Source organism: Balaenoptera musculus, chromosome 1 (assembly GCF_009873245.2).
Source record: "Balaenoptera musculus isolate JJ_BM4_2016_0621 chromosome 1, mBalMus1.pri.v3, whole genome shotgun sequence".
Taxonomy (NCBI): domain Eukaryota; kingdom Metazoa; phylum Chordata; class Mammalia; order Artiodactyla; family Balaenopteridae; genus Balaenoptera; species Balaenoptera musculus.
The window spans coordinates 44,677,838-44,700,679 of NC_045785.1; the positions used below are offsets into that span (position 1 = coordinate 44,677,838).

The window sequence follows — 22,842 nt, forward strand, 5'->3', positions numbered from 1 at the left end:
GCAGTGCCTGACACCAGCCCTCCTACCCTCAAAGAGCCAAGGCACCTTCTTGGAACGCCGGGACACAAGAGGCCTTGGAGGTCACGCTGAGGAGCAGCCACTGGAGTGACAGGAGGCAGAGGCCCAGAGAGGGGAAGTCACCTGCCCGGCTACTAGAGGCTGGGTGTTCCAACTGCTGTCTCTCCTAGAACCTTGCCGTCTCTGTTGGGATGCAGCTGTTCCCCAAAGCAGGACACAGACCTTGCCCCGTGGGCTCCTGGGTGAGGCTTCTCACCGCCCAGCCCTGGGAAGTGAGTCTGGGGAGTGTTGATGTGCAGTTATCTCCTCACGAGGTGGGTGCTATTATTACCTCTATTTTACGGATGGGGAGAGCAAAGCCCAGAGAGCGAAAGTCATTTGCTTGAAGTCTTGTGGTGAAGGGCAGAGCTGGGCCTCTTCCCCAGGTCCCTCAACTCCAAATGCACTGCTTAACTTGTGGCACTGGACACTGCACGTGAGAAAAGTAGGCCCCACCGGTCTCCTGGCAACCCTGGGCTGCAGAGGGGTCACTGGAGGGAGGAGGCTCACTGGACCTTTGCTCAGGCAGAGTCTGCGAGATGGCAGATGGCCGTCTGATGTCCACTTTCAGGATAACTAAAGCTAAAGGTCCCAGGCAGCACGACGCAGGAGACAGAGCATGGGTTTGGAGTCGGACAGGCCTGGGTCCAAATCTCATTTACTAACATGAAGGTCCTTCAACAAGTCACTTAACCTCTCTGCACCCTGGCTCCCCTCACCTGAAAAAGGGGCTACATAATCTCCCAGAGTTGGTGGGTGGTTTAAATGAGGAAACATGGAAATCCCTACACTCAGGGCCTGGAGCAAACTTGGAACTCAGCAAACAGTTGCCCTAGTTTTATTTCATGAAGTGCAGATACAAAGGGCTGGGAGGGCCCTGGTCTCACCCCTGGGGATGCACATTACACATTATTAGAGTCCACACGGCCTGCCAGGACGCAGCGTCCACCCCTGAACTGAACACCTCTCCCTCTCTCCACCTCTTGTCCTCTCTTGCCCTCTCTCTCTCCCTCCCTCCTTCTCTCTCTCTCTCTCTCTCTCTCAGAAACAGATGCCGCAAGGGATGCCTCTGGCCTGCTGTCCAAGTAACCCCAGGTTCTCCGAGGCAGGAGTGACAAACCCCACTGTCTCTCAGACATCAGGAATCCTCCAAGTCACCAAGGGCCTGCAACTGCACCCTGGAGTGGCCGGAGGCATTTATAAATTCCCAGAGAAGCCTGCACCAGAAATCCAAATCCAATGGTACTTTCTCTAATTTATAAGTTCACAAATTAACAAAAAGGGAAATGTCTGTTGAATAAAAGAATGAAAGTGCTTGACAGCTACTTATTGAGCAAGCACATCTGCAGTGTCAGGTCACGAGAGGCATAGGGGCAGACAACCTCCACATGGGGACTGCCAGCTCCGAGGGGACCAGAGGCTCAGGCAGTGGGAAGTACAGGGTCTAGCTGCTGCCCCAGGAAGCACGACATGGGACGTCCCACTGTGCAGAAGGGGGCAGTTACACCAAGCTTCTTCTCACAGGGTCAGCTGGGTTGGCCTCTAACTTGCTGGGATCTCAGAAAATCTCTGGTCTCTGATAGGAAGGTGCGCTTGGTTAATCTGTGAGGTCCCCCTTTCAGATGGGAAGGCTCTAAGATGCATGAATAAAACCTCATTTTCAATAAGCAGCACCCAGAATTGTAACTCATTCACCTTGAACTAACCTCCCCACCCCCATCCCGTGCCCCTCCCAACAGATGCCTGAAGGTGGATCACAAAGGGCCCCAGTCAAGTGAGCTATAATTAGAGCTGAAATGCTACTTTCATTAGGCACATGTCCGGGCTTTCCCACTGTGACTCCAGGCTCAATTTGATAGACACAGAATCCAGAACCAGAAGGAAACAGAGCTGGGAGAAACCCCAGGCAGCTAGGGGCAGATGACATAATGGGGGAACACAAGAAGGGGGACCTGCTCCCAAATCCCTTTCCCTTCCATGCAAACCCCTCTCACTTAGACTATTCTAAGCCTTTAAATTGGGGAGCAGGCCTACAGTCAAAACGTAATCATAAAATAAGACTGCCATTTGCTCCAGCACCGACACTTTGTGTGCATTTTTTTCATTTGATCCTCATAACCCCCCGTAAGGTAGGTACCATTACCCCATTTTGCAGACAAATGAACTGAGGCTCAGGGAGACTGGACAACTTGCCTGAGGTCTCACAGGTTAAAGGACCTAAACCCAAATATATCAGACATCAAACCCACTACCCTTTACTACTGCCTATAATCTTTCTTTGCAGGTGGGCAGGGGGCTCTATCCTGGAAGCTGGCACAGTCCCCAGGAACCTGGTAGGCTGTGGAGGTTGCTATGACAACGCCAATTAAATGGGCTGTGAATTGGCTGCTGGGTTCTCACTTGGTCAGGAGTCTGTGAGCAAGCCTGTTACCAGGTCCTGAGGCTGTGAGCAAGCCTGTTACCAGGTCCTGCTCCCACAAATTCTGCCTGACCCTCAAGGACCCACTCTGGCTGCCCTCCCCCAGGCAGCCCTCCCCACCCACAGACCTTGCCCACCTGTGACCAATGTAACTGTGCATGGAAAGTGGGTTCCTGGGCCTTGTGCCCCAGCTGGGTACAGGCAAGGGAGAAAGAAGGCCTCAGAATCCTAAGAGTCCAGGAGTCTTAGAATCACAGTCTTTGGAATTCTGGACTGCTAGAAACTAGGGCCCAGGGAGGGGCGGGAAAGTATGCAGGACCTCACAGTGAATCACTGGGAGAGCCCAGAGGAGAGCTGGACCGCCGACTCCCAGGGTGTGGCCTTGGTGGCAGCTCCCACGGAGCCCCCTGTCAAGCCTCAGAGACACTGCGGAGCCTGCCTTTTGTCCTGGAAGGCAGACCAGCCATGAACCACCTGTGTGTCTAGGAAGCAGGGCCCTCAGCTTCCCTAAGCCTTCAATTACTCAACGGTCACGTGCTCTACAGCTGAACACAAAGCAGGCCTGGGAGGCAGGAGGTGTGAGGCCCGAGGGCACCCGCACAGCCCAGAGGATGGGAAGGCAGCAAGTGCTGGGACAGGCGAGAGGGAGGAAGACAGAGGGAAATGTGGGCAGGGCAGCAGAGAGAGAGCCGGCAAGAGGGAGGGGGAGGAGGGGCAAGCAGGGAAGGGAGGCAGCCCGACAGTGCAGGGCTGGGCAGGAGGGAGATGAAAAGGAGCATCAGTGCAAAGAGACAGAGACCTGGGGAGGAGGGGGAGCCCAGCTCTCAGGCAGCAGGACAGACCCCGGTAACGACCCTGATGGTGCTGCCCCTCCCCTCCCACCTCCAGTGTCCAGGGAAACCGCAGGCACGGGGTCTGGATGACCGAGCTGATTGCCATGGTGGCCACAGCCCCCTGCCCAAACACACACTCTGGGCTGCACACAGCTCTGCCCTATATTAGCCAGGCAGCCTTGGGCAAGTGGCTGAACCTGTCCCAGCCTCAGTTTCTTTCTCTCTAAACAGATCCAGCCCCCCCCACAAGGTTGCCAGGAGGATGAGTCACAAGTGGGCGTGGCTGGGCTTTGTTCCTCCCGAAGCGAAGCTCAGGACAAAGCACTGGGCTGCCCTTGGGCCCAGACACCTGGGACTGCACCAGCTTTGGCTACTTGGTGGGGTGAGGGAAGAACAGGGCCTGCAGCAAGTCCGGGGAAGGCAGGGCAGCTGTGCAAGGAAACGAGGGGGTGCCCTGTCTCGGGCGGGGATGGCTCCTGCTCTCCCTTTCTCTGTCCCTTTCTCTTTCTCTCCCACAGAGACTGGTAGCTCTGTTGCTAGGAGACAAGGAAACCCAGTTATCACCAGCCGCAGCCCTAGATGGGACGCTGGCCTCCATTGTCCCCACCTCTGCCTCTGGGGTGACTGTGACCCTTAAGGAAGATCTGGGACTGTGACTCGCAGGTCCCTGCCAGCCCCCCCCACCCCCAACCAGGTCCCCCCCGCCCCGCCCCCTGTCCTCCACGTGCGGCCCCTACCCCAGCCTTTTGTCTCAGGCTCATTCTGCTGAAGCTCTGCCTCCGGGACCACTGGGTCCTTCCCTGCCCCCGTCTCATCTCCTCTTTAATTTAACAAATGTCACGGAATGACCTGGCGGGTGTAAGTTTGCTTTGAGGATTAGGGCCTGGAAAAGAAATCGTGGAGAGACAAAGCCTGAGTATGGGAGGTGGGCCTGGGGCTCCGCTCTGGCCCTCGCCTCGCCCCTGGCTGTCTTCGCTGCCATCAGCCGGCCCAGAGCAGAGGACAGAGCTGGGGCCTCAAAGTCCCGGCTGCGTGGCCTTGGGCAAGTCACTCAACCTCTCTGAGCCTCAGTGTCCACCTCTGCAAAAGTCAGAAAGTGACAGTACCTGCCTCATGAGGCCGCTGTGGGAATAAGATGAATGAAAGCATACACCGTGCTTAGCACACTGCCCACTATACAGTGAATGCTTGATAAGCACCAGCTGCCATTAGCACTATTAGAATTATGATTAGAGTCCTCAAAAAAAAAATAGTGGGGGAGGCTGAGGGGAGGCCTGGGGGATGTGCTCTGGCTACTTCTGGGCAGCAGGGCACAAAGGGGCTGTTTCTAGCTCCTGGGACTACAGGAGCAGGGCCCAAACCGCCAGAGGGCTGGGAAGAAAGTCCAGAAACAGGTCACCAGAACCAGCAACTAGAGGCACCGGACTGTCAGCCCGGAGCTTGCAAGGGCTCAGCACAAAGTGAGTCTGAGGCTGTGCATGACAAATCACCTCACCCGAGCCTCCCAACCTCCCAACCGGGAAGACGTGATGAGGAAACTGAAGCCCAGAGCCAGGTCCCCTCCCCCAGCCTAAGGGCAACACTCACTGCAAGTGGCCTCGGACTCGTCGGAGCCGTCGGGACACTCCTCCTCGCCATCGCACTTCCACCGCTCTCGGATGCAGTGGCCGTCGTCACAGGTGAAGTCGCTGTCCGCACAGGTCTTCTTAGCTGCAGGGCAAGGAGAAGAGCGTGAGGGGCCTGGTGGGCACAGGAGGCTTTTCTAGGACATACACTCAGGTGGCTACGGGGTGACCAGAATGTGCTGGTCTGCAAGCTGGACCACGTGACCTCCCATGGCCCCAGGAGGCCACGAGTGCCTCCCTGACCAAGAGGAGAGGACAGGAGAGAAAGGCTTATTCATTCCACACCAGGAGGAGACGGGCAATCCCTGGCCTTGCTCTCCAAGTTCAACAAGGGTGACAGGATCCATCCATCAAGGGAATGCCCATTCCCATCACACCTCTCTCTTCCCCCCAAGTCCAGGTCCACTGTCACAGCCTCCAGGAAGCCTTCCCTGATCATATACAGTAGCTGCCTTAGCCCCTTCAGCCGGTTCTCAGTCCCTTTACCTGCCTTTCCTGCTCCCCACAACCAGACTGAAGTCGAGGCTCCTTCTGCAAGCACCAGGGAGCTGGTGATAATAAATCATACAACTAAATGATCACCTTGTGGCAAGATTGATGAGGTTGTGTTTGTTCAGAGCGAGGGAAAGAGAATCTGTGGGCAAGACATCCAAATCAGTCTCTGCTCCCAAGGCGTTTATGGCCACACAGGGGGTTGGAATCCCAGCTCTGCCTCTTTCTATCTGTGTGACCTTGGGGATGTTACTTAAGCTCTGAGCCTCTGTTTTCTTATCTATATAATGGAGAGAAAGAAACAAAGGGCTCCAAGGAGAAGTAACAAGAAGTTATAATGTATGAAGATCAGGCAGCAGAGACCCTGGCACACAGCAGATGCTCAGTAAGTAGCAGCTATTGCTGTTTTTATGGTTTGAGTCTTAATTAGAAGCAAAGGAAATGGGGTGTTCTGTGCCCTCATAGGGGATGTATGCAGCAGGTCGGACTCTCACAGTGGGAGCAGAACTGGGACAAGAACACAGGGACCAACAGGGTTTGCTTTTCTCCCTGTCCCTCCACTGGCCTGATACTCCCCCGGTGCAGGGATTGCATCACATTCAGCACAGGACCCAACTCAGGGTAGATTTCAGTGCAGGGCATTGAACCCAGCGGAAACGTAGCTGCCCAGCCTCTGCTCCCACACCTCCAGGGCCAGGCTCTCCCTCTCCCCGGGAAGCTCCTTCCCAGTGACCAGCCTTGGGTCATGTAAATCCTCCCACAGGCCCTCTGACCCCCTCTGGAGCCACATGACTGCTCCCCCTGAGCAGCCTAACACGGATTTGGGGACAAACGCTAGGCCTGAATCCGTTCCATTTCTGCCTTTCTTTTCAATGAAATCCTTGCAGTACATCTGCATTCTAAGCTGAGCTTTCTTCACACTTTCCTTAGAAGAACATCTCTGCCTGTGCAGGGCTGGAAGAAACCAGAGGAATCAGAGTCTACCTACAGATGGGGGCCTGAGACCCAGAGAGAGAAAAGGGCTGGTCAGGGAAACACAGGAAGGAAGGGACGAGAACGAGCTCATTGCCTCCCAGTCCAGGACCCCCAAAAAGCCCTCGCTGAGCCCTGCACTGAGGGGTCGACATGGGTGATAAGTACCAATGTGGTACTGCCTTTTGGTAAATCACGGCTTATAATGCATCAGAAAGGAAGTATAGTTATGAACCACAGCACCTGGGGCATTTCCTAATATGAACACCAGAGTGCTCCTTCCACAGGAAGCTCAGCATCCAAAAAAGAAACATATATTCAGTGCTTTCTTTTTCCTGTTCTAACATTCTCCAAGTGCATCCTGTGTGCCAGTCTCTGTGCTAGGCACTTTACCAGGAAACCCCAGGACAAAGGGCCTGTTCTGTCCTCACTTGACATGTGGGGAAATTCAGCCCCAGGGTGTTAAGTTACATGCCCAAGGTCACACCTCGGTGGGAGCAGAGCCACAGTTGGACCTCACAGTCAGACGTCCCTCTTCCCCACCATGGCTCTCCAAACAAAATGCCCAGGGGCATCAGATACGGAAGAAAAGCCCAAGAATAGGTGGGAAGTCCATGGAAGCTTCAGCTCAGCGCTCAGTGAGCTTGTGTCTGTGCCCTGAGCACACTGAGCAGCAGTCCGCCCAGCCTGTCAGCACGAGTGCATGACCAGCAAACCCCAGGAGAGCAAGGCAGGCTTGACAAAGAAGGGGATGGAGGGGCTCCATCACTGGGCCTCGGCCAGCCAGTTGCTCGCCACGGACCCTTTCCTCCCTGGTATCCTGGGAGCCTGGGAGTCAGCTTGGCTTCCCACAGTGTGCCAAGTCCTGACAGGCACTAGGTAAAGAGGCCAGAGCAGCCACAAGCAACATCACAGTCCTGAAGGGCAGCACTGAGGCCAGGAAATGGCAGGCTCAGGTGCATGTCCCATGGTGGTGTTTTGGGGAACAGACCTGTTTCACTGTCATGACCAGTTTGGACATCTTCCACCCTTGCTCTGCCCTGGCACCTTTCACTCAATATCCCAGTGATTCCTCGTAGCTATCCTGGCAGCTTTTGCTAATCCCATTTTACAGAAGAGGAAATTGAGGCTCAAAGAGGTGAGGGTGGTAGGTGGCAGAAGTGGGATTTCAAGTCCATGTGGCAGCTTCCAAAGCTTGGACTCTTTATACTAAGTCCCTCAGCCACCTCAGCATTATCAGGCGAAGAATAAGGACCCCAGAGGCAAATGCAGTTGGGACTAGATCCCAGGGGCTGCAGGACAAGGCAATGTGGCAGATCCACCACAGACCAGAGGCACCTGAATGAAGGCTCCCTGGAATGTGCCCAGAAATGTGCGGTAGAATAAACCTGGGCCTGTGACAACTTATGCTTTGCTAATGGCCCACCCTGGGGAAACTGAGGCAGCATGGTCAGTTTCAGGCTGGGGACTAGACTAAACCACCTTGGCGGACCCTGTGTGAAGTGTAACCACGTGGAAGGATTTGGAAGCAGAGCTGAGCCTGAACCCTGGCATGGCCACCTCCTCTCTGGGTGACCCTGGGCAAGTTCCTTCTCTCTCTGGGCAAGTGAGGATGGTGGCTTTCCCAGGCAGCACTGCCACACAAGGTCAAAAGGCAAAAAGGGATCTGAGCAAGCATCCCAGTGTCAGGTTGTGCAGTGTAAAGAGCCCAACAGCCCCTTGTCAAGAGGCTACATCAGCCCCGCCAAGAGATGAGGGCAGGGCAGTCTTTTGAAGCTGTCAGAGCAAACCATGCCAGCCCCCACTCTCCTGGCCTTGGCAGCCTTGGCTCCAGCTTCCAGGGTGATTCCCAAGCTGGGCTCGAGGCCGTGGCTCTCTATTTCCAGGGATTTATGTCCCTCCACGCCAGTCACCCCTTGGACAATTCCCACCTCTGTGAATCCCTGTACTCCACAGCCCAGGAGCAGTACACAGTCATCCAGGATCTGCGACATCATAATCTGGTGCCATGGCAACAGATGGGCTGCCACAAAGGACTTGGGATTCCTAAGGGCAGTGGGGAGGGGCCAGCCCCAGGGCAGAGGGGGAGAGAATGGGAAATCCAGGACAAAAGAAGGGGGAGCTGCTAATTATAACAAGAACGCAGGCCAAGGAAAGCATCAGACTGCTCACGGTTGATGGAACTCTGTTCTGCCACTTGTGGGCTGTGTGACATTTTGCAAGTTACACAATTTCTCTGAGCCTCACTTTCTTCACCTACATTCAGGGATAAAATCTCTGCTTCAACACACAGGGTTGTTGTAAGAAGCAAACGGGCTAAGGATGGTGCCAGGACCTTATGAACTGAAAAGCAGAAAGGTGCAAGTTTGCGGCGTCTGAAGTCAGCAGCCCCAGCTGCTGTGTGTGTGACACTGGGCTCATCAGCCACATGGGCCTGCCTCCTCATCTGGATATGCAAGTGTGGAGCTGACTGAATCTTCAGCCCTCTGTGCTCAGAGTCTACGATCTTGCGAAATTGTTATGATCACTCATCACCTCCCAGCTTCCCCGTCCCCAGAAGCGTCCTGCCCCGAGACAACGTGCATGCTTCATGCTGTTATTCCCCACCCATGCTCATCCTGCGGCCCCAGTGCAGACAGGAGGCTTCAAAACAAAGATTAGCCAGGACTGCCAGCTGGAGCTGCTCAGTGTGGCTTCGTCTTGGCAATCACAATGCTCCGTCCTGTCAGAGCCCAGGGCCTTGAAGTCCCCTCTGCGGCTCTCCTGTTCTAGAAGCTGAAGCCAGGTCCAGGGAGAAGGGGCTGCTCCATGGCACAGCACGTGTCTCTGGGAGGGCTGTACTTGAGCCCAGGTATTCTGACCCCCAGTCCCACTGTGTGGCCAGGAAGCCAGGCGAGGGCTACCCAACCATCCCAGGGGTCAGGGAAGGCTTCCTGGAAGAGGAGACTGTGTTCAAGGAAGAGAGGTCATCCAAGCTGTGAGAGTGAGGAGAGCAGAGAAGGGTGTTCCAGGGAGAGGGATAACAGGCCATGGGGTGTGGAGGAGCCAGCGGAATGGCCATTTGGGGCTGGGGAGGAGGCAAGTGGCAAGGGACCTGGGAGCTCCACTAGGCCAGGGGCCAACTCACCCCGCATGGCACCAGGCTGCCCCTCAGAGGCCCAGTGCAGGGACCTGGCTTTCCCTGAGCTCACCTAGGGACTCACCCCGCCCCTGCTACGCACAGGGCAGCCAACAAAACCCACGGCTCCAAGCTGCCTCGGCCTCCTTCAGGATTTGGCGTGTCCATGCACACGGACCATCAGGCCCTGGCAGAGGAAGAGAGAGGCAGAGGGCAGGGCAGAGAGCTGCAGGACCGACCATCCACCCAGATGTTTGGGTTAAGATTTATTACCTTCCCCTTGGAGATTCATGATGCCCACTGGCTTACTAAGGGCCCTGAGACGCCTACAGTAAAGATATCAGATTGATTTTGTTTCCTCCAGCACTTCCCAAACTTGTTTAGCCAAGGAATGTCTTTGTTGGATGCCACGTCTATTAATTTCCCAAGAAACAAGTGTCCAATGAACCACACTTGACAAAACACTGCTGTGGTGCCAGCCCCTCAGATCAGAAGATGAGGCCCAGAGAGGGGAAGGACTGGCCTATGGTCACACAGCAGAGGCTGGTACCCAATCTTCTGTCTCTGGGCCAGCTCCACCAAGCCATGAAAAACAGGAGAAGGCATTCCCGGAGTACTTGGGGCAAAGTGAAGCTGAGGGGACTCCACTGGGGAGACCCCAGTCCTAAGAGCAGGGACATGTCTAGAGGCAAGCCCAGGATGGGGTCAGGGGGGAACTGATACCAGGCCACACGGGACAGGGAGATGCGAGAGATGCAGGCTCTGCCTGCCCTCAGGTTTCTGCAGACAGGTCGTGGGCCCCAGGGAACATTCTTTGAGGGCACAGCAGAGACCCACAGACAGGTGATTCCAGCTCAACATTGTTGCGGAGCCACCTGGGGCAGGTCCCTTCCCTCCCAGGGCAGTTGAGAGTCTGGGAGAGCAAAGATGTAAACCCTCACCTTGGAGCCCTGTGCACAGAGGGGACTCGTCTGTTCCCACTTCCTCTCTCAGGCCCGGACCAGCACCGAGCGGCCTGGCTCTGGCCCCGCCGCCCAGCCCTAAGGCAGCTGGGCCACTTGTACCCGGGTCGGGGAGATGAAAGAGCTGCTCCCCCCACGGTTACCCTTCTGCAGAGCTCGCCAGGCCCTGGCGTTGCCAAGACGACCACTGCCAGCAGAACGAAGATCCGGGGTGGGGGCAGGGGGCGTGCCAGGAGGCCCCGGCCTACTAACCTGGCAGGCAGATTTAAATGACAGCCCAGGAAGCTACTATTAAACTGTCACCCCAGTCAACGGCACGACAGACCCGGAGTGTTCTCTGGCTGCAGCAACAACACAGCAGGAGCGAGAGGGGGAGGAGCCAGTGGCCCAGAGCAACCTGCACCCCCTCCCGGGAAGCCCGGTCTGCCTGCCTGTTCACCCGCTGGCCAGAGCCACCCTCTCAGGCTGAGGCGGGTCCTGGCCCAGAGCTGCAGCACAGCACAGGGCCTGGAAAACTTTATTTTTAAGCAGAGGGATGCTTTTCCTAAGTGAAACCCCAGCATATAAAATAGAGTAAAATGGAGCTGCACTACTGGAAGCAGGGCGAGAGGGGACCCCATCACTCCCTTAGCAGCCCTGCTGGGGCCATGTAACCCTGGGCTCACAGCCCGGCAGCAGCAGCTCTGGGGTCCAGCAGCACTGGGTTCAAAACCGCCCCCGATCCCGCCCCTGACACATGATGTTCCTAAAAACCCTCAGTTTAAAGATCCCGTGAGTCTAATACAACATTTAGAATAGCTTTTGTGGGTTTAAGGTTCTCACTTTCTAAGGACCCAAGTTTTTAAGACTGCACCACCCTGACCCACACACCCTCAGCCTCATGACGGGACTCCAGGACAGTTACTGCATGACACACACGTGTCGACAAGCTGTGGACACCCCCCGATCCCATCCTGCAAGGGACTGTGTCCCCGAGTCCACGCTGACAGTCAGACTCGAGGCTCTGGGTGGTGCCAGAAAGGCAACCCATTCCCACAGTGTCCCGACACCCACAGAGCGCGATGGGAGGGGCTCAGCTTGCGGCTTTGTGCTGCCCAGCGGGCTCCGGGGCTCAGGCCACCACCATCCATCAGCAGGTGACATCTGAGTCCGCTTTCTCCTCCACCCTCGCATCCCACTTGGGGAGTAAGAGGACACGAAGCAGCAGATGCTGGCGGGGAGGGGTGGGCATGCGAAGGGCTTGAGGCAGAAGATGAAACAATGAAGGGGGGTGGGGGGGAGGATCACTCTTTGGGGAGGGCGCCTTTGCTTTTAAACTGGACAATGTCCTCAGCCGGGTGTCCACCTGACTCCGCATACCAGCACCTGCCAACATTTCTTTCATCTCAGCGTCCCCCTCACACAGGGTCTGATGCCAAGCAGGTGCTCAAAGAATACCTATGGTCCCACACCTCTGACAGACCGTGTGACCTCTTCCCCCTTGGCCTCAGTTTCCTCAGGTGAACATATCGTTAAGGACCCCCTCCAGCTGACATTCTGGGTCTGTGACTCTACGACACAGGTGGGTCATGCTTCACGGTGCTGCTCCAGGGGATCACCTGGGGCTTCCCACAGCCAAGTCCCTCTTCCAGGCCCTGGCACATCCCAGCTGCTCTCGGACGCTGCCCGACCCCGGCCCCGCTGTCACCAAGGGAGGTCCAAGCCATCACTGGGATATGTGGGACTCCCTGTCACCACAGGGAAGATGCACGTCTCCGAGGGACAGACGACAAAGGGGTCTTCCTGTCGCAGTGATTTGTGGACAGAGGGGTATTAAGCCAGTGACAGCTGTGAGGGGGTCGGGGGGAACGGGTGTGGGGAGAGGTGGATGGGATCAGCAGGGGTCCCCAGCGGGCGCCTGCACAAGGACCAAGCACCACGCAAGGGGTGCTGTCAGAGGAGCAGGCAGCATGGAGAGGACGGCCACTCCCCGACCAACTTCCAGGCTCAGGACTGCCCACTCCGGATATGGGACACCCACTTGGCGCTGGGATTTGAGGTTTCAAGGAAACAGCTAGAGGGAAACTCACAGTATCCTCAGGGTAGGAGCCTCCAGAAGGCAGAAGGCGTGGCTAGGAAACCCTCCACGACCTCCAGCCAGAGCCCTGCCTGGTTCCCAGCCACACGCTGTCCCTCCGCTCAGGTGAGAGCACTTGGCTGGCCCCAGTGGGGACTCAGCCTCCTCTGAACTTGGGGACCTTCCTGTCTAACCCCAGTCAGTCACGGCTCCGCCTCCCACGAGCAGACCTCAGAGCCTGCCAAGGACCCCACCTTCCAGGCCTTGTTCTCCCATCACCAGCCCCAGCGGGAAGAGGGACAGCTCTTCTGCAGGCTGGGAACCAGGCTCCAGGTCTCATTCCAGCCGGGCTCTGCCACCAACAAGCTGCGTAACACCGCCAGGCCTCTCTGGGCTCTGTTGCTTCCACCCTGCTGACTTCGAGTGGGAAACCCAGGGATCCCTGGACAAAACTCTGCCGCGGTGGGCGAGGAGGTCGGGCCAGACGGGCCTGAGAAGCTATCTCAGTCAGCAGCCGGCATCGGGTTCGCTAAGGGGGTAGGAGCCCGGTGGCCAGTCGTTCCTACCCAAGCAGCCAGGTGGCACGAAGCAGTGAATGACGGGATGATGACCCCCACCTGTCTGGGGGAGGGGCAGTCCCTCCTCACCACCCTTTGGATGGCCGCACCCTCTGCCCACAAGGCAGCGGCTGGGAAGCAGCCCCACCTGAGTGGAAAATGCAAACGCTTTCACCAGTTAGGCTGGTAGGAGAAGCGTTTTGAGAGGAGCCCCACTGGGCTATCCTGGTGATAAATGGGCAGCGACACCCTGTTATTGGGAAATCCATCCCCTGGGGCTGGCTGGGCTGCGGCCTCTCTGGGGCACCCTCTCTGGGGTACCCCCTCTGTGCTGGCCCTGGGCTTCTTGCCCAGGAGGCTGGTATGGGCTCTCTGCCACCCTCAGCCCCTCGCCAGCCATCCAGGGAGCCTTGGCCCACTGGGTGCCCAACAGGAGGCCTGAGGGTTAGGGCACTGCTCTGCAAAGTAGTTGAGGCCTGTGTCTGGGAGGATGCTGGCTTTTATTTGGAAAGAGGTTAAGACCATTTCACTGCAAACAGGGTTGGCACTGGGCTCTCCCCACCACTGGCCTGGGGACCTGGCTCTACTGTGTGACCTTGTATAAGCCCTCTGCCTTCCCTGTGCCTGGCTCTCTTCCTCCATGACGGGACTGGATTGGACGAGATGACCTCTAAGTTCCTTTTCTTTTTAGTTATGGTGCTAAAAAGAGGTCCAGAGTGAGGCTGGCAAAGGAAGGGATCTGTGGCTCAGTCCCCAGGCCCTCCCAATCCACCCCTGTGGCTCCAGGTAGGGGGCTGGAAATCCACAGCCAGTAGCCACTGTCCCGCTGAAGGCCTCTCCATCATCAGAAAGCCACCTTTCCTGGTCCTGCTGGGTTCCCATCTCCCCTAGAATCTGACCAAGTGTCTTAGCAGGGTGCTCAGGGACACTTCAGGCTGCCCCACTAACTGCTCTCGCCCACCCCTAGCTACCAACGCCTCCACATCCACCCAACGGTCATGGACAAACCGTGGGCTTGCCTACCTGGTGTCCCTACTCGTGCAGCTCCACCTGCAGGAGGTGCTTCTTCATCTCTACCTGGCAAAACTCTCCCCACTCCTCAAGGCCAGTTCAAGCATCAGCTGTTGATGGCGTCTGACAACGCCCTCTACCTCCAACAAGGCCCAAAGGAGTGGAGTTCCTGCCTGGGGCCTGCCAGGGCCCAGACACTAGCAAACTCGAGTCACCACAGGGTGCTTATTTTGCTGCCATGTTTTTGGCAGGTCAGACCTACCTGGACAGTGCCCGCAGCAAGCCTTCCAGGCTGTGCCCACCCTGGCCGTCAGTGCCGAGGTGAAGCTCTGCAGCTTGGCTGGACATCACTCATCTCCCTGTTGACAGCCTGGGAGGCCCTGGGAGGCTCCACCAGACCAGAGTGGGCTCAGTGAGTCATCCCAAGGCTCAGCCAGCCTGTGGAGCTGGCCTCAGGGAGATGCAAACCTTCCCCTCCCACTGTGGCTGGGCCCTTGACTATGGGAAAGCCCTTCACAGGGCTATTCTGGGGGCATTCTGCAAACCCAGGCCTGGGTTGTGGCGGGGGGGGGAGCTGGGGAGGAGCCTCTGAGTGGTCTGGGCTTCAGAGCCCTGGGCACTACTCCAGGTTGCCCCGACCACTGGGGTGACCTTGGACAAGTCCCTTGCCCTCCCCGTGCTTTGGTCTCCTCATCTAGACATCGGAGGAGAAAGGAGTCAGGTTTTCCATGTGCACCATTCACAGGCCTGCCTTGGTACCCTTCCAGGTGGAGAGTGGAAGGGACAGACGGAGGGCACTCCCGGCCTGTGGGCAGGGCTACATGCCCTGAGCCGGCGCAGTCAGCACCCGCGTCTAGAAGGGGAGGCAGGTGTGCAGCTGGGTGGTGAGGACAGCAGAGCACGAGCGTGGCTCAAGGTGGGTGCTCCATGGAGAGGGGGCAAGGGCCCTACAGCAGGGGCCACAAAGCAGCAGCAGCTCAGACGTGGGGAACCGTGGGGCTGTTCTGGGGACAAGGAGAGTCTCTGGCTGGAAACTCAGCGAAGGCCAAAGGAAATCTGGCAGAACTGGGATCCTGAATGAATGCGGTGCTGAGCGGCAGATTCATGACCCCAGCCCCCCGCCCCTCAGTCTGGCTCCTTACAGCAACTCTGTGAGGCAGGGAGCATCACCCCCTTTGAGAGATGAGGAAGCAAAAGCCCTTGAAAGGCAACGGACTGTCCCAAGGTCACAGAGCTCAAGGCAGGACCAGAACCCAGGGCATCTTATCCTTAATGCTTGACAAGGAAAGCAAAGGATGAGAGGTGGACCTTCCCTCACAGATATTACAGCCAAGCTGAGGAGACAAGAACTCAGATATAACAGCTGCAACCCAGAACAAGATAAGGTAGTCCTGATCAGAATCGAGGGTGGCGAGGTTGCTGTGTGGCCTCAGACAGTCATCTCCCTCTCTGGGCCTCAGTGCCCCAGCTGAAAACAAGGATGCTGAAATCAGCCCTGGGGAGCTCTCACCAGTGCCTCTCCTCTAAGGGGTGAGGGGTGCTTGGGGGACAGGGGCAGTGAGCTAGAAGCCTTTTGAGTTGGACCTCAAAGAAGGGGTGATTTTGCACCAATGAGGAAGCAGTGGGGGCTGAGGAAGCCCGCCCTGAGAAATGCCGTTTGATCCAGAAGGAAAAGGTAGATTCTAAAAGCAGATGAAGAAGGCAGTTTCTTTTCTGGCTTCTTGGTGCATTGGGAAGGAAACAAGGTCCATTCTCTGAAGCCCTTGAACATCCCAGGGGTGGTTCCAGGGGAGAAGCACGAGTGTGTGGGTGGCAACCCCACCCTGCCCCAGATTCTGGGGAGAGATGCCCCCAGGCTCCCTCATCACACTGACCACCTCGGGCTGCTCATGACTTGTTCAATCCAGCCTGCATGTGGCCAGCAGCTGTGCAAGCAGCAAGCGACTCAGGGTCCTGGAACTCACCAGTACAGGTGAGTTAACCTCTCGGAGCCTCAGTTTCCCCACCTATAAAATGGGGCTAACAATCAGTAACTACACCCCTTGGGGGGCAAGATTTAAAGGAGATTGTAGATGTTAAAATTGTAGACTGAATTGTTCAGCCCACAAAGAAGATGGAACTCTTGTCAATGATCTGGTTTATTTCTTCTTATCACCCCCACCGGCTTTCCTGCTGGGACTTTGGAGGAGAGCTGGGTCGCCTTCCTGCTGGAATGCGAGAGGGCTGGGGGCAAGTGGCAAGGGGTGTGGCTCAGATGGGAAAAGCTTCTGGGTGCCCAGAGGTGCCGTGGGGTGGCCAGCGCTGACGGGGTACTGTGTGGACGAAGCTCAGAAGGAGCCAAAGGAGCTGCAGGCAGAACACACCTGCGAGGCAGGACCTGGAGGCCCTCTGGTCCAACCCTCGAATTTCATAAATGGGGCAACTGAGGCCAGAGAAGGCCTGGGCTTTTCACACTCCCAAAGCAGCCTCGGCAAAGCAATTACACTCCCTCCTGAGACCCAGTCATGGAGCAGAACTGCAGCTTAAGAGGCTCATGGAATCGTAAAATAGCCTAGAATCACAGAACAGAATCTCCAATTCCAGGAGAGTATCTTAGAATCTTAAAGCACACGATTTAAAAGTACTTAGACCCAAATGGCTCAATGGTAGGATCATGGATTCACAGCTTCTTTTCAACTTGGAAATCACAGAGAAAATTTTAAACTTACAAACAACAGAATCCTAGAAGCTTCAAATCGCAGAATCTAATCCAAGCGCCAGGAGTGTCAAAGGCCTGTCCCTTCCCCCCCAGCAGTGCAGGAATCCTCTGTTCCCACCGCTGACATATGGTCATTCCGCCCTCTTGAATGCTCTCAGCGACAGGGGACTCAGTCAGCTGTGCCGGCTGGAGGCTGGACACGTTCCTTCCTCTTGAACAGGGAGGGAAATAAGTTCTCAACAGGAGATCCCCACTTCGTACAAATGGATTTTTCACCCCTCCTTGTTCTTTGGCTCTGGTCAGAAAGATTCCCAGGGAAGTGGAAAGGAGCCAAGAGCTGCCACAAAATGACTTTAACCAGCAGACAGGCTGGTAATGTGTTTCGGTGGGAAAAAGGAAGGAGAGGGGCGATTAATTCCAACTTGCTATGTGATAAAGGAAATTAAGGCATAATGCAGAGGAGACAGCAGTTCTATTAACCTGTGTGGAATACCAATTACTCAGGCTTCTCAAAATTGCTGGAAATAGAGAGAAAACCCCTAAAGAGAATGTGATTGTGGCCCAGCGCTCATCTGGATTAGGCTGTTTGTTTGCCCTGGCACCCTAATAATGGGAATGAGGGAAAATTCCACGTTTCCTGGGAGATGGCTCTGCCAGAGTGGGGGAGAAAAGGCATGCCCACGTGTTGCCACTGGACCGCTTGGCGAGTGCTCACAGCAGAGGGGGTCCCGGCCCACTTAAGGAAGAGTTTGGTACAGTCGGGGTCAGCACACACCCTTAGTCCTGCACTCTGGGAGGGACCCTGGGAGGGCCAAGCTTCTGATGACCCCTGTTCCCACTGAAAAGTACCAAGTCTCTGCTTCTGGAAGCTGAAAGAATCAAGTAGGGGGCCTGCTGTGTGCCAAGTACCCTGCTAGGTGCTGGTAAGCCCTGCCATTAGGCAAGGTCTTCAGAGGTGGCCTTGTCTCAGGTGCTGGTCCTGCTGGGCTAGCGCCCAGGGCTCTGGCCTGCACCGCCCACCTCTCTGCAGCCAGTCAAGGGACAGGCAGCGTGGGCAGAGTTAATGGCCAAGGGCCGCATCTCGGTGCCTACGGCCAGGGCCCCAGCAGGACTTCTGGGAGGGCTCCCGGCCAGAGCTGGGCAGAGGAGACAGTTGCGGCCGTGGGAAGTGAGCTGAGAGAGGGAGTGGGGCAGGTGCCCAGCAGAGCCTCAAGCCCCACTGGCATCCTGGCCTAGACCCTTGCCACTTCTCAGAGTCCCTCTGACAGGGGGCCGTCACTCAGGCTCTGAGCCAGCATGGTTCCTCCAACAAGATAGGTCCCACCACAGCCTGGCTGAAAGGGAAGCTGCTTCTGAAACAGCCTGCTCCGTGAGCACGCCCACCACCCATGACAAGTCCATCCTCCTCAGCCTTTTCTTCAAGTGGACGTTTTCTCCCAGTACAGAGATTTGGAAGATGCTCGTCTGCAGCCCTCTGTGGTCCTCCTCCCACGAGGGGCAGGTTAAGGAAGCAGAGCTCACATCCTGGCTTGGCCCCTTACTAGCTGTGTGACCTCAGGCAGGTTACTTGACCTCTCGGAGCCTCTGTTTCCCTCATCTAAAATTGTGATGCTGCATCCTGACTTGCAGGGTAGTTGCTTGTAAGATAACACAGCAGTGCCCGACGTAGTGATGCAAGTTCCTCTCAACTTTTCTTTTTCGCTCTCCCACCCCCAGGCTCTGTACCTAGTAGGCCCTCAGGAAGTTTTTGTTACAATTATTAAAGGACATCAGGAGGCCTGGCCATTGTCATCCTGCGCCTCCTGGTTCTTCCTAACATGGTTTCTCTGTGTATAAAGTAGAAAGAAGGGCTATTCCTTGGAGAAAAAGGTCCAGGTGGAATCACGGCCAGGCAGCCAGCTGGGCTCAAAGAACAAGCTATTTCAGAAGTGGTGTCGCCACTACTCCCCCCGTGATCATAACCCTGAGTGGGGCAGAGTCAAGACTGGCCCACCTAGGCATACAGGTGGCGAGCTCCAGCCACCAGCACGCCCTGCCATCTCCACCCGTGGACCCACAGACAGCCAGGGTCCTCTAAGGGAGCCTCTCTTCCATTACTGGGTGTGGGCCCGAGCCCAGGGAGAGCTGCATGGGGGAGGGGAGGGGAGTGGAGCTGGAAGGTACCCAGTGGCCCATTTCTGGGTGAATGGTCAGCCTGTCCAAGGTCAAGCCCATGTGAGGCCAGGGTGTCTGGTGGGCACATCTTCCTCATTCTTTGGGGTTCCCCCATTCTACTGAAAAGTCTTCCATGACCCCACATGGAATCTGAGGCCTGTTCTGGCCACAGCCTCATCACCCCGTGTTCCTGTCACTCAACTACCCTTCCCACCAGACAAGCAGCTCATTGGAGGCAGGATAAGATCTACATGGTGAGCACCAAGGGGATGCTTAGGAAATGGATGCTGGATGAATGAACGATGAATGAATGAATAAATGAAAGAGCATGTGCAATCTTGAGGCCTGGGTCTTTTCTATCTATACAGAACTTACAGCCCAAGATACAAACCATCTTTACCGTCCAGCATTCTGCATACACAGTAAAAACAATAATCATTGAAACAATGCTTTAAAAATCCTTCATTCGTGCATAATGAACTGGAGCTTCAGGGGATCCCAAGTTCTCTCCAGCTGGCTGGTACCCCCACCTCCCTCCCCGCAGGTACAGGAACCACCTCTCTGTTCTCCTTCTCCCTTTCCAAAGACACAGTACCAAGGAGAACAGAGCCAGGGTCCAGGAGGCCTGCATTCTGGTCCCAGCTGTACTCCTGAGCTGCTATGTGGCCTCGAGCAAGCCACTCACCCTCTTTGGACCTTAGTATCACCACCTGTTGGAGGAGAGGTGGGTCCCACTGCTCTCTGAGCCCTGTTCCTGCTCTAGTTCATCATCACAAGCCACATGTGGGAGACTGGAGCTGGAAGACAGTAAGTGCCAGCACTCAGCACCGAGGCAGATAGTTCTGGGGAAAGGTTCACAGTCTGCAAGGCTGGGGAGGGCACCAGCCTCCGTCCGGGGCCCCACTTCCTACCTGCTCCTCAGGGAACCCTGGAGACACGTGGCCCTGATCATAGTGTGACAGCCGCCCCTGGGCCAGGCCCTCGTCTATCTACCACACCTTGAGGTTTACAAAGCCCTTTGCATGCATCTCCTTATTTAGTTCTTACAACACCCATGAGGCTCAGAAAGGGACAGGATGGGGCTTCCCTTGTGGCTCAGTGGTTAAGAATCTGCCTGCCAATGCAGGCGACATGGGTCCAAGCCCTGATCCAGGAAGATCCCACATGCCGCGGAGCGACTAAGCCTGTGCGCCACAACTACTGAGCCCACGTGCCACAACTACTGAAGCCCACGTGCCTAGAGCCCGTGCTCCACAACAAGAGAAGCCACTGCAATGAGAAGCCTGCACACCACAACGAAGAGTAGTCCCCGCTCGCCGCAACTAGAGAAAGCCCACGCGCAGCAACGAAGACCCAATGCAGCCAAAAATTAATAAACTAATTAATAAAAAAAAAAAAAAAAGAAAGGGACAGGATGGGCCCAGGCCACACAGCAAGTCAGTGACCATCCATCGGCCCAGTGTTCTGCCCTGACTCCACCCTCCTCCACACAGTAAGAAGGATGCAGGATCTGCAGTGCAAGTCCTGACCTTGCCCCCTGAGCAACCCTGAGAAATGTGAGTGGTACCCTCTCAAGAACCTCTCTGAGCCTCCATGAAAATCCAACAGCATAAAAGAAGCCAAAGGTGTGAAAAGAGCACTGCACAGGGGGCCCCAGAGCCAGGGGGCCCCAGAGCCAGGGCTCCAGTCTTGGCCTCTCCACACACTGGCTCAGTGCTTGGGCAGGCCTGGGTTTCCCCATCTATCAAACAGGGGATGAGAATCCCACCCTGCCCGCCCCCTGCAGGCCTGCTGTGCACTTGCCAAACCTACCCCTGTCCCACCTGTGCATGGCCCACCACCCCTTCTGTGAGCATCACCTCAGCCAGGAGGGGTGGCGAGGCTGCCCCCTCTCTGCACACAGCTCAGTTTGACTCACTGCCCCCAAAAGCCAGGCCTGGGCACAGAAGTGTGCTCAGGCAGACATGCAGACCCTCGGGCGCATGCACACAGCACATGCAGATGGGCACACATGCACACAAACACACTGCCCACTTGCACACTCAGATGTGCACCACATACCAAACACAGACACACACGCCATGCTGTGCACACACCGCAGCACACGGGCCACACACCCACACATACACAGGTGGCTTCATATGACGCTCACACGCTACAGACAGATATGCATAGATTTTCCTGCCTCTCCTGTGACAGCCAGATGGTGGGATTCTCCCAGAGGGCTACCATTTAATGCTCTAATTAATTTTTAAAAAGTTCTATGTACCCAGAGCCTGGGTTTGTTCCAAATGTCCCAGGCATGGCCCAGTTAGAAACCAAGGAAGGAAGCAGACCTTAGGGGGAAGGACGGTGGGGCGGGGGAGGGGGAGGGGCTCCCACTGCCCGGGAGAGCCTGCATCCTCACCTGGAGGTCTGATACCTAGCCTAGTAAGCAGGGTCCGGACTCAAGGGTCATCTGCCCAGATGTTGTCCTGATCCTGCTTCCAAGAGCACCCTATAACCCAGGACAGGGAGAGACCCCTCGCAGCACCCCTGGCCGGGTTGTCTGGTCCTGCCTGCACACTTCGGTTCCTCAGACTTCACTGCAGAGGAAGGTGTTTACAGACACCAGGGTGGGCTCTGGGGCTCACGTCCAGATCCCAACTCACCCTTTACGAGCCCTACTGTGTGACTCCAAGGCACTGTCAGAGGAAACAATGCACAGAGCCAGCGCAGTCTGCCGGGCGAGATGGAGGAGGCGGGAAGATGACGGGCCAGCCCAGAGGGACTCGCAATGCTCCCTGCCTGCCCACTTACATGCCTCCAGTGAGGGGAAGCTCACTCTGTCTCCAGGCAGCCTGCTCTGAATGGACCAGAGCCCATCGTCACCCAGGTCCCCTGGTGAACCCCGGCCGTTCTCTGGGTCACGGTCCCTGGTGGTCCAGGCTGGCAGGAACCATGCAGCACTTGCCCTCCAGGCCTTTCCTCTGCCTTTCCCGGGGGCATGTTCTTTGCTGCTGAGTGTTTGGGAAAACGCAGCAATAAATTTACCGCCTCACTTATGAGTAATTTGCTGTCAGGAGCTCTGCATAAGCAGAAGGCTGAATTAACGAGGCTTAATTATCATGAATGTTGTGACAGATTTCAACCCAGTGGGGAAATCCCCCATCCTCGAAGTCCAGGCCCTCGCCTGCCACTTCCCAGCTCACGCGGGAGATGACAGGCGCAGGGAGAGCACTCAGAGCCGCTGATGGATGTGACCCGGGGCTGCCTCTTTCCCAGGATTAGGAGGGATTTGGGATCTGGGGGATGGAGGTTTGCAGATCAGCACAGGAAGCCGGGAGCCTTTGCAACACCAATTCCAAAGGAGTTTTCAGGCTAAGCCCTGCGTCCCTGCCTGGCTCAGTGACAAATGCATGGGCCTCGGAGCCTGAGAGACCAGGGTTCAGATCTGCCATTCACATGCTGAGAGGCCTTGGGTGAGTCACCCTACCTCTCTGTGACTCACCATCCCCGTCAGCAAAGGAACAAGACAAATCCCCCCTCACAGAGTTGTCAGAGGATTCCTGAGGTCATGCGTGGAGAGGAAAGGTGCTCCGAGATCTTCATTTCGTCCCCCCACCCCATCATGAGCATAAGAACAAACATTACTGAGTGATTACCGTGCGCTGTGCTCATCATCCATCTCATTTAATCCTCCTCATAGTCCTTCGAGGAAGAAACTACCATAGCCCCATTGTACAGATGAGGAAACCAAGACACTCAGAGGGGAGCTAATTTGCCCAAGGTCACACAGTCAGGGGGGTGAGGGGACCACAGTCACCCATGACGCTCACTGAGAGCCCCTGGAAGGATCTCAAGAGCCAAGGCAAGGGGTGAGGTCAGGCAGTGGGGGCCATGCTGGGG

At 56.2% G+C, this 22,842-nt stretch overlaps 1 protein-coding gene across 26 annotated transcripts in view; it reads right to left on the reverse strand.

Annotated features, from left to right (window-relative positions):
- Positions 1-22,842, reverse strand: part of LRP8 (LDL receptor related protein 8) — a 79,008-nt gene that overhangs the window by 36,792 nt on the left and 19,374 nt on the right. For all 26 annotated transcript variants that reach the window (XM_036845305.1, XM_036845293.1, XM_036845295.1 and 23 more), the window contains exon 3: positions 4,897-5,019. In XM_036845305.1, coding sequence (XP_036701200.1) covers positions 4,897-5,019 — 123 coding nt within the window. The remainder of the gene's footprint in view (positions 1-4,896; positions 5,020-22,842) is intronic.